This window comes from Microcebus murinus, chromosome 7, assembly GCF_040939455.1.
Source record: "Microcebus murinus isolate Inina chromosome 7, M.murinus_Inina_mat1.0, whole genome shotgun sequence".
In the NCBI taxonomy this organism is placed as follows: Eukaryota; Metazoa; Chordata; class Mammalia; order Primates; family Cheirogaleidae; genus Microcebus; species Microcebus murinus.
In genome coordinates this window covers 62,237,522-62,253,125 of record NC_134110.1, presented here as the reverse complement: position 1 = coordinate 62,253,125, position 15,604 = coordinate 62,237,522, and the positions used below count along the sequence as shown (strand labels likewise).

The 15,604-nt window shown below is 40.0% G+C and overlaps 1 protein-coding gene across 1 annotated transcript in view; it reads right to left on the bottom strand.

Annotated features, from left to right (window-relative positions):
• The window catches only part of RGS22 (regulator of G protein signaling 22), a 113,686-nt gene extending 108,691 nt beyond the window's left edge, over positions 1 to 4,995 (bottom strand). Inside the window, exons 1-2 of the mRNA XM_012762019.3 lie at positions 2,981 to 4,995; positions 2,483 to 2,511 (exon numbers count right to left, since the gene is read on the bottom strand). Coding sequence (XP_012617473.2) covers positions 2,483 to 2,511; positions 2,981 to 3,005 — 54 coding nt within the window. The 5' untranslated portion in view covers positions 3,006 to 4,995. The remainder of the gene's footprint in view (positions 1 to 2,482; positions 2,512 to 2,980) is intronic.
• Positions 4,996 to 15,604: the final 10,609 nt, after the last annotated feature.

Sequence of the window (15,604 nt, the reverse complement as noted above, 5' to 3'; positions counted from 1 at the left end):
GAAAAAGTGGAGGAAAACAGAATGGGAAAAGGGAGGGGATGAGTTCATTTTAGACTGTTGAGGTGATGCAGGGACATCCAGATGATGAAGATGCCCAATAAACTGAGCATATTGGGCACTCAGATGCCCAATAAACTGAGATGCCCATAAACTGAGCTGGCATCAAAAGTGGTAGCTGGGCTGGGCATGGTGGCTCACACCTGTAATCCTAGCACATTGGGAGGGCGAGGCGGGCAGATCACTTGAGGTCAGGAGTTCAAAACCAGCCTGAGCGAGACCCTGTCTCTACTATATGTTCATACAAAGATTTATGCACAAATGCTCATAGTAGTTTTATTTGTAATTGCCAAAACCTGAAAACAGCCTCAAATGTCCATTAGCAGGTGAATGGATGAACGAATTATTATATCCATACAATAGAGTACTATGAGCAATAAAGAGAAATGAACTATTGACACACACATTGTCATGGATGAATTTCAAAATAATTATTCTGAGTTAAAGAAGTCAGACAAAAAAGAGTATATACAATATGATTCTATTTATATAAAATTGTAGAAAATACAAACTAATCTGTCATGATGAAAAAAGTACAGTGGTGGTAAGGAGAGGTAAGAGGGAGATATTACAAAGAAATAGGAAGAAACATTTGGAAGTGATGGGTATGTTTATTATTATGTCAAAATCTATCAACTTAGGCTGGGTGCCGTGGCTCACGCCTGTAATCCTAGCACTCTGGGAGTGGATCGCTCAAGGTCAGGAGTTGGAAACCATCCTGAGCGAGACTCCGCCTCTACTAAAAATAGAAAGCAACTAATTGACCAACTAAAAATATATATACAAAAACTTAGCCGGGCATAGTGGTGCATGCCTGTAGTCCCAGCTACTCGGGAGGCTGACGCAGGAGGATTGCTTGAGCCCAGGAGATTAAGGTTGCTGTGAGCTAGGCTGACACCATGGCACTCACTCTATCCTGGGCAACAAAGTGAGACACTGTCTCAAAAAAAAAGTGGTATCTGGCTGGAGGTGTGTAGATTCAGAAGTCCCACGAAATAGGGGTGGCTGAAGAGCAGGAGAAGAGCAGCTCATCCAGAGAAAGCCTATAGAACAGAATCCCAAAGAAGTTCAATACTTTTATGAGAAAAGAAAAAGAGGAGCCAGAAAGGGGAAATGAGAGAGGAGAGAAGTGGGAGATAGTGGTGTCAAAGAAGCCAAGAGAAGGGAAATGTCTTAATAGAGTCTTCAGGCTATTATGAGTTCCAAGATGGGGCCAAGCGCCTGAAATGGTTAGCAAACTGCTCACACATCAAGTGGTATGTTGCTCAGTACTCTTCAGCAGTACAGGAAAGGATTAGCTAGCTCCAGAAATGCTCACCTCCTCCTGGAATGAAGAACAGGTCAGGAAGGCCTGGAATAACTTAAAGAAATCTCCCACTAAAAGCAGAGTTCTGCCAACATGACCAGAAGATGGCAGGAATTTCTGTCATGCTCCGTGCCTCACTGTGTGTGTGTGTGTGTGTGTGTGTGTGTGTGTGTGCACGCGCGTGCGCATATGCGCACATGTCTCTCTCTCTCTCTCTCAGCAGTGGACCAAAGGGCTGGAAAGGTGACCAGCCACCAGCCTTGGCCAGCACACCAGCCTTGGCCTCTCTTATCTCTTAGCCCCTGCTAGACTGAACTTCTTGAGACCTATCTTCATCCTTTCAGACTGCACTGTGAATATATAATCACTCATGTTTGTTGAATAAAAAGCCAAAAGCAAATAAGATAATTTAGTCAACAAGAGAAATAAGTGCTGGAGGACATAAGTAAATAATAGAGAGATGTGGTTACAGCTCTTGAAATCAGACTCAGATCTTAGTAAGAATTAGACTCTGCCACTTCCTGTCTGTGTAACCTTGGGCAAGTTCCTTAAATACAGTATACAATATGAACTACAATAGAACCCACCCTAAATGTTTACTATAGCACTCTTCTAAATGACAACTCTAGGATATATTTGGCAAAGTACTTATTATTACTCAACTTCTCCAGAAGTCTGAACTGAGAACAATATTTAGTACATTTTAAAGGAATTATAAATTGACCACTCATTATCAATCAATGCCACCTACTTATGTTTACTGTTACCAGGAAGTGCACGGCCACATCACAATAAAGCCATGGAGACAAAACCTGCCTCTCATGGAGTCATTGAAGAGTTTAGAGGAATTAAATGAGGTCATTTATGTGAAAGAACTTGAACAATAAATAGCATGCAATATATTTAATACAAATCGATTGTCTCCGTCTTAAAAATGTACCTGTTAGAGAATATAAAGAGGTCTTGCACACAGTTATCACCATTGTTACTAAAGCTTCTACTGTACTAAGAAGGCAAAAAGGAGGAAAGAAAATAGAGTTCTCCATGATCTAGTATTTGCTATTAAAAAAAAAAAAAGCCAAGGAGGAAAACAAGTAGCCCCTCCTAAATCGTACTTACAAATTCTTCTTCTGTAAGAGCTGGTGGCTCTGAAACGAAAAAATATTACATTATCTCACTCAAATATGATTTCCTTTTAGAATAAATGAAATAATTTGAGACAGCATCTAGCCCTACTTTATACGTGGGAAAGCTCAGCAAATTTTTGGCTCTCTATTCACCCTGTGCACATGGATTGAATTTTAAGTTGGAATTCAAGGTGGAAGTGGGAAGGAAAGGCCTCTGGAATCCGGCGTGGTCACTAATTCACTGTGACCCTGGAGTTAACCTTAAGAGATGCAGGCCTCCATTATTCCAGCAACAAAATAATGGAGAATTGGGCAAGATAAAACAACACAGTGCCAACGTAAACGGGGAGGACGTGAGATTCGTAATAAAATGCAATGAGAGGGCAGTGAAGGCAGTTTTTCCAGTGTTTGGAAGAGGGGCGGCCACGGCCCGTCACGGGTCCCCGTCGGCGAGGGCGAGCGCCCGCGCAGCCCGGCCCGCCCCACCTACCGGCGGTGAGCCGCTTCTTGGGCATGCCGTCGCCGTTGCCCGCGCCCGGCGAGCGCGCGGGCCGTCAGGGCCCCATCCGCGCGGGCCAGCGCCGGACAGAGCCCGTCTCTCCCGGGAGCCGACGCGCGCGGGGCCCCAGCCTCGCCCGGGTTGCCATGGAGCTTAGACAATGCGGCCGCGGGAGGCCGGAGGCAGGGCCGTCACATGCCTTTCGGGGCTCCCGGACACCCCGGCCCGCCAGCCCTGCGCTCCTCCTCCCCCGGCGCAGGGACCCGCGCCCCGGCCCCCGCGCGGCCACCCCGGGAGGGGCGCCCTGGAGACGCCTGTGGCCCTGAAAGACCGAACTAGCCCGGGACTCGTTACTGTGGCGACCGCGGCCCAGGCCTGTTCTAGCTCCACGCGGTCCCTCCCGCCCGCGCCGTCCGGGGGCATTTGGTGTTCCACAGCCCCGAGAGCCCGGCCGGCACGTGGGCGCCGGCGGGGAGGCCTGGCGGGCTGGCCCAGAGAAGAGGAAGGAAGGGAAGAGCCCGGCCCCTGGAGTTTTCTTGCTACAGAGGAGGCGCTCAACACACTTGAGCTTTTGATCTTCTTTACAGTTGTATGAAAGTTAAATATTCTTGGACTTTGGGAACCAGATCTTTGTTCACACGTTTGCTCCAATCGGTTAGGACTTCTGCATTTGAAGGATTGCTAAGTTTTGAAAATTACCCAAGGAAGCTGTTGGAGAAGTGATAGGAAAATATTGAGGTTGCCTATAGTGTATGTTCAGGAAAAAGTTATGACAAGTGAAATTTGAAAACCACAATAAATCTAATTAGAAAAAAATTAACATTTTTAGAATAGTGTTGGGTAAGTCAAAGTCCCAGCCCAGACCTCTCCCTCTGAGCCTAAGAAATCCAATTGCTCAAATCCAATTGCTTGCTGTACTCAGTGATGGCTCTTGCTTGGGTGCTTCCAACTCAAATGTCCAAAAGTAAGCACGCATATTCCCTATCCCTTATGTTCAGATTTCATCTTCTAACATTACTGGTACCTTCATCTACTAAGTGACTCAAGCCAGAAACCTAGAAGCTTTCCCTAAAACGTTCCCCCAATCAATCAAGCACTGGGTCCTGCCTATTCTACCTTAAAGTATATCTGAAATCAAATCTCCTCTCTGTCCCCACTAGTAGCCACAGCCTGAGTACAGGCTCCCATCTGGACTGTTGCAAAAACTTCCTAACTTGTCTCTCTCCCAATCTTTGCTTTCAGTGGAATTCCCCTTAAATCCATTTTCCATGCTGAAAGCAAAATTATCTATCTAAGCAAAAATCTGGACTGCTTAAAAACTTCAGTGGCTCCACATTTGCCTCCTACATTGTGGAGGACGCTCCAGGGCCCTGCAGGTATGTGTATGCTTAGGCAAGCAAGGAGTAAGACAGTGGGTGCTTGTATTGTAAGGAAGCCTAACACCTGGCTAGTTATGTTTATTGCCTTTTCAGTATTACATAGAAGAAGACAAAAATAAGACCACTACATCAACCAAACAAAATCAAAGGGCCAAATGAAGTCAAGGTAGAGTGGCAGAAGAGAACAGAGCTGTAAGGAGAGGCCATGGGGGACCAAATCACAGGGCTTTGGTGGCCCTTATAAGGACTCCAGCTTTGATTCTGAGTGAAATGCAAACCACAGGAGAGTTTGAACTGAAAAATATAGATATTTCACTTTCATTTGAAAAGGATCACTCTGGGTGCTGTCTAGAGAATGTAGTTGGCCCTAGGGGAAGCAGGCAAGAGCTGATGGTGGGTCAGACTGAGCAGTACAGGCTGGAGAGGGACTCAGATTCTGCACACATTTTAAAGGTAGAGCCAAGGAGGATTTCCTGACAAGTTGAATGTGGGAATGAAACAAAATAGTTGAGAATGACTCAAGGATTTGGCCTGAAAAGGCAGAAGGGTGGAGTTGCCATTGACAGAGATGAAGAGAGCTGAGTGGACCACGTTGAGGAAGGAAGTTTAACACATTGACTGCCACACTAGATAAAAAGTATTCCTCTTTGCAGCCATGGTGTTTTATTACAAAAATAAAAACATTGAAAACAAAATGATCCTTTCTAATTTCATGAAAAATTTGATATTTTTTAAATTATTTTCTGTGTGTGAATTATATGCAACTTGAAAAATAGTTCACGCAGCTCCCAAGATGAAGAGACATAAGTTACACATGCTACAGGAGGCTCTGGGTTCAAAACTAGTGTGAGTTAAATACAACTCACATGGCAGTCAATGTGTAAAGAAGTCTATTAACCATACAAATTAAGATTTTGAATTTGCATTTGACATAGGAACCAAAAATTTGGGAGATATATATTTGAGAGTCAGCACTTAATGGGCTTTTCAGATGTTTGCTTGTGCTGTTGCTACTGCCAGAGAGAGAAAAAAACCCTTCTGGCCTTTCTTTACCAGGCTAAATTTTCTCATTCTTTAAGACTCAGCATGGGATGTCATCTTCTCCAGTATATCTTCCTATATTCACGGCCTCTCCTCTTGCTCCTGTATAGTTGGTGCAAACTCATATGTTTTCTTTTCTTTTTTTTTTTTTAAAGACATGGTCTCTGTCACCCAGACTAAAGTGCAGAGGCATGATCATAGCTCACTGCAGCCTTGAACTCCTGGGCTCAAGTGATCCTCCTGCCTCAGTTTCCCTAGTAGCTGGGACTACAAGTGCACACCACCACATTCAGCTTATTTTTCTATTTTTGTAGAGATGAGTCTTGCTCTTGCCCAGGCTGGCCATTTTCATGTTAAAATCCCCAGTACAAGGAAGTACACCTCACCCCAAGTGCCACCCACCAGACAGTAAATTCCTGGGAGCTGAGGGAGCTACATCTTGTTTTAACCTCTCCCCTCTCCCCACCACATGCACAACTGAGTGCCTACCACTCAGATAATTGTTGAAATGAACTTCTGAAATGAACTTCCTCTCCATTGCAATCATTTTGCTTGGTGCTCTGTTCACAGGCAAGATTTGTTAATCCCTGTTTTAGATAGCCCATACTGATGTATTTACTGTGGGCCCTAACAATAACTTGAAGAGATTGGTATTATTCTCCTCCATTTATAGTTTAAGAAACTTAGAGAGGTGAGATAATTTGCTGAAAGATACATAGCTTGAAAGTGTTGAAGCCACAAGTTGATCCAGGTTTGTCTGATTTCAAAGCCCTTGCTCTTTGACCACTGTTTTATGTGGCCTTTCTCTCTCAAAATAATCTCACAAGATTAAAAAACAGCATTGAGAACCTAAAAATAGCAATTTGAACTCAAATGCCTAAGTTATAAACTTTTCTGATGTTTTGGTGATTTTTTTGGTAACACCTTTGTTGAAATATAAGTCATATATCATGATCATAAATTAATCCATTTAAAGTACACAACTCAGTGTTTTACTATGTTCAGAGTTGTGCAACCATCGCCACTATGAAATTTAGAACATTTTCAACATCTCAGTGAAACCCCATACGTTTTAGGTATCAGTCCCCATTCATCCCCTATCCCTAAGCAACCACTAATTTATTCTCTGTCTCTATACATTTACCTATTCTGGACATTTCATATAAACAGAATTATTGCATATGTGGTCCTTTGTGACTGGCTTCTTTCACTTGAAATAATGTTTTCAAGGTTCATCCATGTTGTGGCACATATCAGTACTTCATCCCTTTTTATAACTGAATAATATTCCATTGTATGGCTATGTCACATTTTGGTTATTCATTCATCAATTAATGGAAATTTAGGTTGTTTCCACTTTTTGGCTATTATAAGTAATGCTGCTATGAACAATAAGTACAAGTTTTTGTGTGTACAATATGTTTTCATTTCTCTTAGCTATCTATGTAGGAGCAGAATTGCTGGGTCAAATGGGAACTCTATGTTCAACTTTTTGAGGAACTGACAGCCTATTTTCCAAGTTGGCTGTACCATTTTACATTTCCACCAGATGTGGATGAGGGTTCTGATTTCTCTACATCCTAGCCAACAATTATCATCTGACTTTTTGATTATAGTATTCTATTGGGTGTGAAGTGGAATCTCCTTGTGGTTTTGATTTGCATTTCCCTGATGACTAAATTCTACTTACTTTTAGCATATTATATTCTGTCTTTGCCCCCAAAATGATAAACCCGAAACAGTTTTTCCAAAAAGGCCTTTTTTCTACAACCAGTCCTTATTGTTGAAACAAAGACAGTGAAAATATATCTACATAAATGGAATTAAGTTTTGTTTATTTTCTTCTGATTCTGGACATATTAGTCAGCAAATTTGAAGGGTTTGTTTGGGATGGCCTTACATAGAGAATTTTTGTACGCCTGGAATTCAACCTGGGGAATACTGGAGAGCATCTCGGATAGTCATCCCTCAAAACAACTAGAACTGTAACATGAGGAGCCAGTGTAACCATGAACTAGGACAGTTAAGCAGCTACCAAGAAAAATGATAAGGTTTCAGATATGAGCCCCAAACCAAACACCACAAGGGCTAACCTTCAGAATTACGAGGATTAATTTGCATTAGGTGTATTTTATGTAGCCTGCTCAGGGTGAAAAACTGTAGAGATTTAGTTAATGATTTTCCCAAATACTGCTGGAGAAACTGGCTAATATGTCTACATGTAAATATCTCCTTGAAATTCAAGAGCATATTTTCAGGCATCCTACTTGTTTAATGATTTAAAAGAAAAGTACCAGTCCTTTCTTGACTTTGGAGTGGTAAGGTCCAACTTAAGCGTTTTTCTAACTTTTCTAAGTGTGAACAAGAATAGCACTAAGAGATGAACTTCCTATTAGTTATCACTGTGATTTTAATTTTTGATGGTAAGGGGATATTTTATATGGCTAAGAGTCTGAATATACAAATAGACAATGGCTGGACCATATATGACGATAAAACTCTGACCCTTAACCTCTACAGCAACCAGCCTTGGATGCTAAACCTCAACTTTTACAGCAATAGGCTCAGAATGGCCAGAAATTACCAGCTTCCCTAATTTTGTGCCCACTTCCAACTTAAGACCAACCACAGAAACTCAAATATGCTCCTCAAACCAATCACATAGGACTTCCACTAGATTCTACTATAGTTAACTCACTGCCAGCTTCCTATGCCAACCTCCAATCAGAGTATACCCGAAGCCTTCCCTTTTTTCACTATAAAGCTTTCCCACCGTTTCTTGCCTGAGTCTGCAAAATGCAAGTGATAGGGGCTGACTTCATTGCTATAGCAAGCTCTGAATAAATAGCTTCTGTTTATTTTCATTTGGGTTGCCTTCATTTATTTCCACATATCTAAACTATATTTTTAATTTTTATACAAAAATGGATCAGAATGACAGTACAGTGCCTTAGAGTGTTTTTCCTTGGAGCTGGCCAGCAACACAACATCTAATGATGTATGACACAGTCCCTAAAGTAACTACAGGTGTGGCAAGGAAATTAAGAAACGTGCATTATAAAATTCATATATTGTTTTATTTCCACTCTCTTTTTGATAATCCTTATCTTTCCTTTTTGTTAAATTTTGTATCTTGTCCAATTGGGTAACAACTATCTACATCCGTATTACATTTAACTGGAAAATGGCTTTTTCCCCCATTTCCTAACTTAACAGTTCATAACTTTTTGAAGTAGGAACATAATTAGTTTAATATATTCATTAGGCAATTTCTTAACTTATCCAAGATAACTACCATCTGGACCTGCTGGTTTAGATTTATTCTAATTGTCAATATATTCCATTACATTACTTTGTTTCTTGCACAGACTGATGAGATAATTCAAATTTTAACCCTTTCCTAGTTAAAGTTTGAAAACTCTAATATTGTTTTAAGATGTTGTAATATTTACAAGTAGAGAATATCTTCTTTTTTCTTTTTCTATTCTCCTCCACCTTCTTTTTTTCTTCCACAGAATCTCTTTTTAGAAAATGAATTTAAATTTTAAGGGACTTTTTGACCTGTGTTGGTCTCTCCTGTAGCTCCAACACCTAAAACGAACAAAGGCTGGCATGATGCAGTAAATGCTCAATAAATGTGTTAAGTGAATGAACTAAATTTAATGAAGAAAAAAGATATTAGAAGTTATAAAATAATTTTAGATTGTTCAAAATAAAAGATCTCAATTCTTGTTTTTGTTTTTGAGACAGAGTCTCACTCTGTTGCCCAGGCTAGAGTGCCGTGGCATCAGCCTAGCTCACAGCAACCTCAAACTCCTGGGCTCAAGCAATCCTTCTGCCTCAGCCTCCCGAGTAGCTGGGACTACGGGCATGCACCACCATTCCTGGCTAATTATATATATATATATATATATATATATATATATATATTTTTTTTTTTTTTTAGTTGGCCAATTAATTTCTTTCTATTTTTAGTAGAGACGGGGTCTCACTCTTGCTCAGGCTGGTTTCAAAATCCTGATCTTGAGCGATCCACCTGCTTCGGCCTCCTAGAGTGTTAGGATTACAGGCATGAGCCACTGAGCCCAGCCAAGATCTCAATTTTTAATCCCCCAATCAAGTATTAATGGCAAGGAGAGGAGAGGAGAGGAGAGGGGGAGGGGACGGGGAGGGGGAGAAGGGGAGGGGAGGAAGAGGGAGAGGGAGAGGGGAGAGGGGTGAGGGAAGGAGGAGAGGGAGAGGGAGAGGAAGAGGAGAAGAGGAAAAGAAAAAAAGTCCAATAGCTTGAATTTCTGATCCTTTTACTTGAGGCCAAGCCAACAGCAAGCGATTCTCAAGAAAAGCAGGAAGCAGCAGAACCAAGGCTCTGCTGATGCAGGAGAGGAGTACTATTTAGGTCAGCAAGAGCAGGTAGAAGCCAAGACTAAACATTTGGAAACTCCAGCTCTAAATTCACTAATTTAGATGAACATTATTTTTTAAACCCCTCTAATCCTTAGTTTCCTTATCTAGAAAAAAAAATTGCAGATGATAATGGCACCACCCTCGTAGGATTGCTCTTAATATAATGAAATAATGTCTGTGAAGCATACAGCTTACTGCCAGGCCAAATTAAAAATTAGCCACCAAAATAAAGATATATAAATATTTTAAATATTTAAATTCACTGTCTTAGGATGCCACAGCCCTTTTATTCAACATTTGCTGTGTCTCTGTATCATTGTAGTGCCTGTAGTGGACACTAGAGAACTAGAGGGAAGGAGGAAAGAAGAGCCCCTGCCCTTGGGATAGTTATAGGCCTCATGAAATAATTCAAGAGCACTTACAAAGTAACTTGAAAACCAGTGAAAATTATACTTGTTATCGGTAGATAAGCAGGGAGGCAGCTGCATGCATATCCCTAGCAGCAGAGAAGCCAAAAAGAAAAAGAGGCCTTTCATGTCAGCAGCCTTGACCCTGCTTCATTTCTTTAGAGGAATTGACTTAGGAGTTCCCCCTCTCTGCCCTATAGCCCTGTGTGTATATCTTGCCTAGATATACACAGAAGAGGTGGCAGGGAAAGCTTTTGCAAAACACTGAATTTCTATTCAGTGCTGAGGCATTAGACTAAGTACTGAGGACACAGACACAAGTCATAGGAACTCACTATCTAGCGAGGAAAACTTCAAGTTCTGATAAATGCTGTGCTAACACTGTTCAAAGGGGTCCCAGCTGTGCTGAGGACAGTGATACAACCAGCCTTGGGGTGGAAGGGAGGTGATCAGCTTGAGTGACCCCTGAGCAAAGTCTTAAAAGGCAAATGGAGCAAAGCACAAGGGGAAGGGAGAAAATGACAATCCGAGGGAGAAAATAGCATTGGCAAAGGCAAGGAGAAATAGGAAAATGCAACGTAGTGCAAACTCCGAGTATTTGGAGTGTTGCAGCAAAGGGAGTGTGAAGAGGGTGGTGTCTCAATTTTAGCTCTCTCAAAAACAAACTATATTTGAAGTTCCCTCTGGTGCCAGCTGAAAGAGTAAAGAAAATTGAGATCTGGATAAAATTTCTCATATCACATGACAACCAGTCATTATTACTTCAGCAACTCAATTAACACTCGCTGCATATTCTGTCAGGCACAAGACACTGTGCTAACGGAGACAGAAAGATAAAACAGTTTTACCCTTATGGAACTTGCCAATGGTAGAAGACAAGTAAAGAATTTCATGTAAATAAGACATGCCAGAGATACCATACGAAAGGTATAAATAATCACAAGATTCAAAGAAGGCAAACATTTCATCTTGTTGGAGAGAACAGAAAATGATTCATGGAAAGAAACTAAGGATTAGCTGGATTTTGATGGGATTTAATATGGCAAAAAAGGAAAGAAGTGGGAGAAATCACATGGGAAGTTTAGAAAACAACAAGGAATCTAGTTTGTCTGGAACAAAGTGTACAGGATGGAATAGCAGGAGAGATTGCTAGAAAGTTAGGACCATTAGGAGATTTTACATTCTGCTACATTTTTAATAGGAAACAAAGTGATTGAAGCCACTTTTTAGTACAAATAACTTGGCAATGGACATTCAAATGGGGAGGAAATCGAGGCAGAGATGTGTTAGGAGGCATTTATTTACAGTAATCTAGGCAGGATGCAATTAAGACCTGAACTGAGTACTGCCTTTCCACAGGCATGAGAATGCCAAAGGAAAATATTGGTAGTACACGGCCACCATTCATAACCAGCACTCACCTGCCACATTTCCACTGCTCCTTCACTCCTCTGGCTCCACAGTCCACACTGAGGGAGCCAGGAGTGCAGAGCTGTTGGGCAAGTAAACACAGATGGCCAAAGCACAAACCAGAGCCCGCCAACAAGGTGTTCTGTTAGAAGGCATTTGGGAAAACAGTACACTTTCACAAGCCAACTAAAATATTTTAATTACTAACTCTGAGTAATAACTATTACTAAAATTTATTCTATATACACTTCTAAAAATTAAGTCAAGGAACATTTCCCCTATTTGGCAAAGTCACAGCACATCAACGTCAAATACATAAAAGCTACATTTACTTTTTTGAAGAAAAGCCAAAATCATCATAAATGAGTCTTTGGTGCCCCCTTGTGGAATATTTAGTGCAATCTTTGACATATTTACCTTCCTCCATACAGAAATAATAGGTTATTTCCATTTCCTAAAATGCTTAAAGCATTTTCTATATAAGTTACACTATTTTTAACAGAAACAATTTAAAATAAAGCCATAACAAATGACTTAGTTCAAACCAGGAACATAACAGATTAAATGTTAAAAAGTTACAGTAAATTTTTGTCATAAATGTATCACGATTTTGCTTTGTGTCATAATCTAAGCAAAGGTAATGGAAAAACTTAGCTTTACACAGTTCTAAGCATCAAAAATGTTTCCCTTTTTTAATTTTTTGAGACAGAGTCTCACTTTGTTGCTCAGGCTAGAGTGAGTGCTGTGGCATCAGCCTAGCTCACAGCAACCTCAATCTCCTGGGCTCAAGCAATCCTACTGCCTCAGCCTCCCGAGTAGCTGGGACTACAGGCATGTACCACCATGCCTGGCTAATTTTTTGTATATATATTTTTAGGTGGTCAATTAGTTGCTTTCTATTTTTAGTAGAGGCAGGGTCTCGCTCAGGCTGGTTCAAACTCCTGACCTTGAGGGATCCACCTGCCTCAGCCTCCCAGAGTGCTAGGATTACAGGCGTGAGCTACCGCGCCTGACTTCAAAAATGTTTTCTAAACAGCAATTCAACCCTTTAATTATTGCTTAGAAGCCTATAAGACTTAAGTCTCTAAATAGCTAGAATAAATTTAAACATCTATATTTCTGTCCATAGAAATGCTAATACAAAATTACCAGGTAGCTCTTAAAATGTTGTTTCTCTTTATATTATTTGCCACAAGTTTCTAGCCGTTTTTTTCTAAATTAGGGGGTCAGTAATAGGAAGTACCTGTCCTTTCTGTAACTAAGTAGAAGTCAAATAGAAAGAATAGTCCTACCCATTAGCTAGCAAAACTGTCAAGGTAACTGGACACAGAGGGAAAAGACTGACAGGTTATTATATGAAATCAGTAGAAAGTAAAGCATTTATTGATTTTATTCTGAATTAATACTCATACTTTTCCTTTTGTCCCTATTAAGAAGTAAAACAAAATATAAAGTACCAAATTTAATCATTCCTCTTGTTTTGAAACTGCCTTGGGAACATAGAGTACATTAATCAGTAAATGTTTGATGGATGCAAATACTTACTGATGCTGTAATAAGCAATTTTTCTTATTATTTTCCTTCATCCAATAATCAAAAACTGATAAGAATGTAGGAATAACTGGAATGTGGTAATACTTATTCTTGTTTTCATGCCCTATGTTTTTAAATTATAAAGACCTTGAGACCAAGTTGTCTTTCTCTTGAATTGAGCTCAGATAATAGTATATTTAATTCATTTCGTTTTTCAAGTAATAAAATTGTTTAAGTCACTCGTGAGCTAAGGAACAACTCTATTCAAACAGAATTATTCTCAGTTAGAATTGTTTTCTTCCTTGGTACACCAATTGATTTCTTTAAAATAGCAAAACAATTTTCCATGTAAGACATTGTAATTATAAGTATTGAGTTTACCAATAGAAGCTCTGCAAAGAGTTTTGCCATGTACTAATGACAGTCTGCCTCTGCTAGAGCCTGTCCCCCACTTTCTGTGTGATCTTAAACAAATTATTTAACTTTCCTGACCCTCAATTTCCAGATGATAGCTTTTTTATAGAATCATTGTGAGGAATAAATGAGTTACCACATATAAAGGGCTTAGACCAGTGCCTGTACATACTAAATGCTCAATTAATGGTATGCTAAAATTTTTCTCAGCCATTTTTTGCAAGCAAGTTAGAAGTTGACATTATAGTTTCATTCAGCATTATGCTACTGATACCCAGGTTATATGTTCTATTCCTACATTTGCTATTTCATTTTATTCTGTTAATATTCAGCCAAATGTGTAGTAACACAAATTAGGGTAACACTTAGTTTCCACAGTGATTTCACAATACAGCATGTCTTTTAAATTTCCCTCATTTATAAAGGAAAAAGGCTCAGAATCAGTAAGTGACTTGCATAAGGCATAACTAATAAAGCAATTCAGGATACCAGCCCAAGCTTTTTTACTCCTAGCCTAGTGTTCCTTCCATTACACCCTACCTGGCCCTAAGAAAAATGAGCCAAAAGAATGAATAGACCAAACAAATTTAATGACTATATGTTTACATGGAATTTAAGAAATCACGTAGATCCCACTTTTTGTGTATTGACACATTAATCACTGAAATAAAATATTAAGATATTAACAAATTATTAGGATAAAATTGTTTAGTTATTATTTTATAATGGCTTACTTGGCTGAAAGTTGTTATAGCACTAAAATAATCTACTCATTCATTAAATATTTATCAGCACCTTTTATTTACCTGGCACTATACTAGGTGCTAGGGACACAATGGTATTTAAATCAAACATGATATGGTCTAGGATATCACAGAGCTTACAGGAAAAGAAAGTTAACAAGTGATTTAAATAAAGTCAATTGAGTGCCATGACAGAAGATGTACAAGATGCTAATGTAAGTATACAGGTTGGGTAACTAGTCCAGTCATTTATGACAATAACAATAATTTGTAATAATTAAGATAATGTTGATTTTTTTTTTTCTGAGTAGCTGAAGCCTCTGTTTATTTAAGAGACAGGGTCTCACTCTGTCACCCAGGCTGGAGTGCAGTGGTACAATCCTACCTTACTGCAACCTTGAACTCCTGGGCCCAAGGGGATTCTCCTGCCTAAGCCTCTTGGGTATCTGCAAATATAGGTGGGCACCCCACGCCTGGTTAATATTTTTAGAGAGGGGGTCTCATTATGTTGACCAAACTGGTCTCAAACTCCTAGCCTCAAGATATCCTCCTGCCTCACCAAGTAGCTGGGATTACAGGTGTGAGCCCTCATGCCTGGCTAGAGCCTCTGTTTAATAAAGTTGTACATAGGCCGGGCGCGGTGGCTCACGCCTGTAATCCTAGCTCTCTGGGAGGCCGAGGCGGGTGGATTGCTCGAGGTCAGGAGTTCGAAACCAGCCTGAGCAAGAGCAAGACCCCGTCTCTACTATAAATAGAAAGAAACTAATTGGCCAACTAATATACATAGAAAAAATTAGCCGGGCATGGTGGCTCATGCCTGTAGTCCCAGCTACTTGGGAGGCTGAGACAGAAGGATCGCTTGAGCCCAGGAGTTTGAGGTTGCTGTGAGCTAGGTTGATGCCATGGCACTCACTCTAGCCTGGGCAACAAAGCGAGACTCTGTCTCAAAAAAAAAAAAAAAAGTTGTACATAAATATACGATTTTCTTCCAGTTAGCCTACCTACCTCTTGACCCCATCACAAATATAAAACCTACCAAAAAGAAATTTATCTTTTGAATTCCTACTCTGATCTTTTTTCTTCAGAAAGTTTTATTATAAAATCATTAAAATATGTGGTATTAAGTCCTTACACTATTTCATTCATATCCACTTGATCATAATATTTAAATCCCCAAGTAAAACCAGAAATATAAAAAACTTCAACTTCCATTGTTTTATAGTTCCTGTAGTAGAGAGAACCACTTGCATATTGTTGTTTTCTAAAATTAAATGTGATAAAATC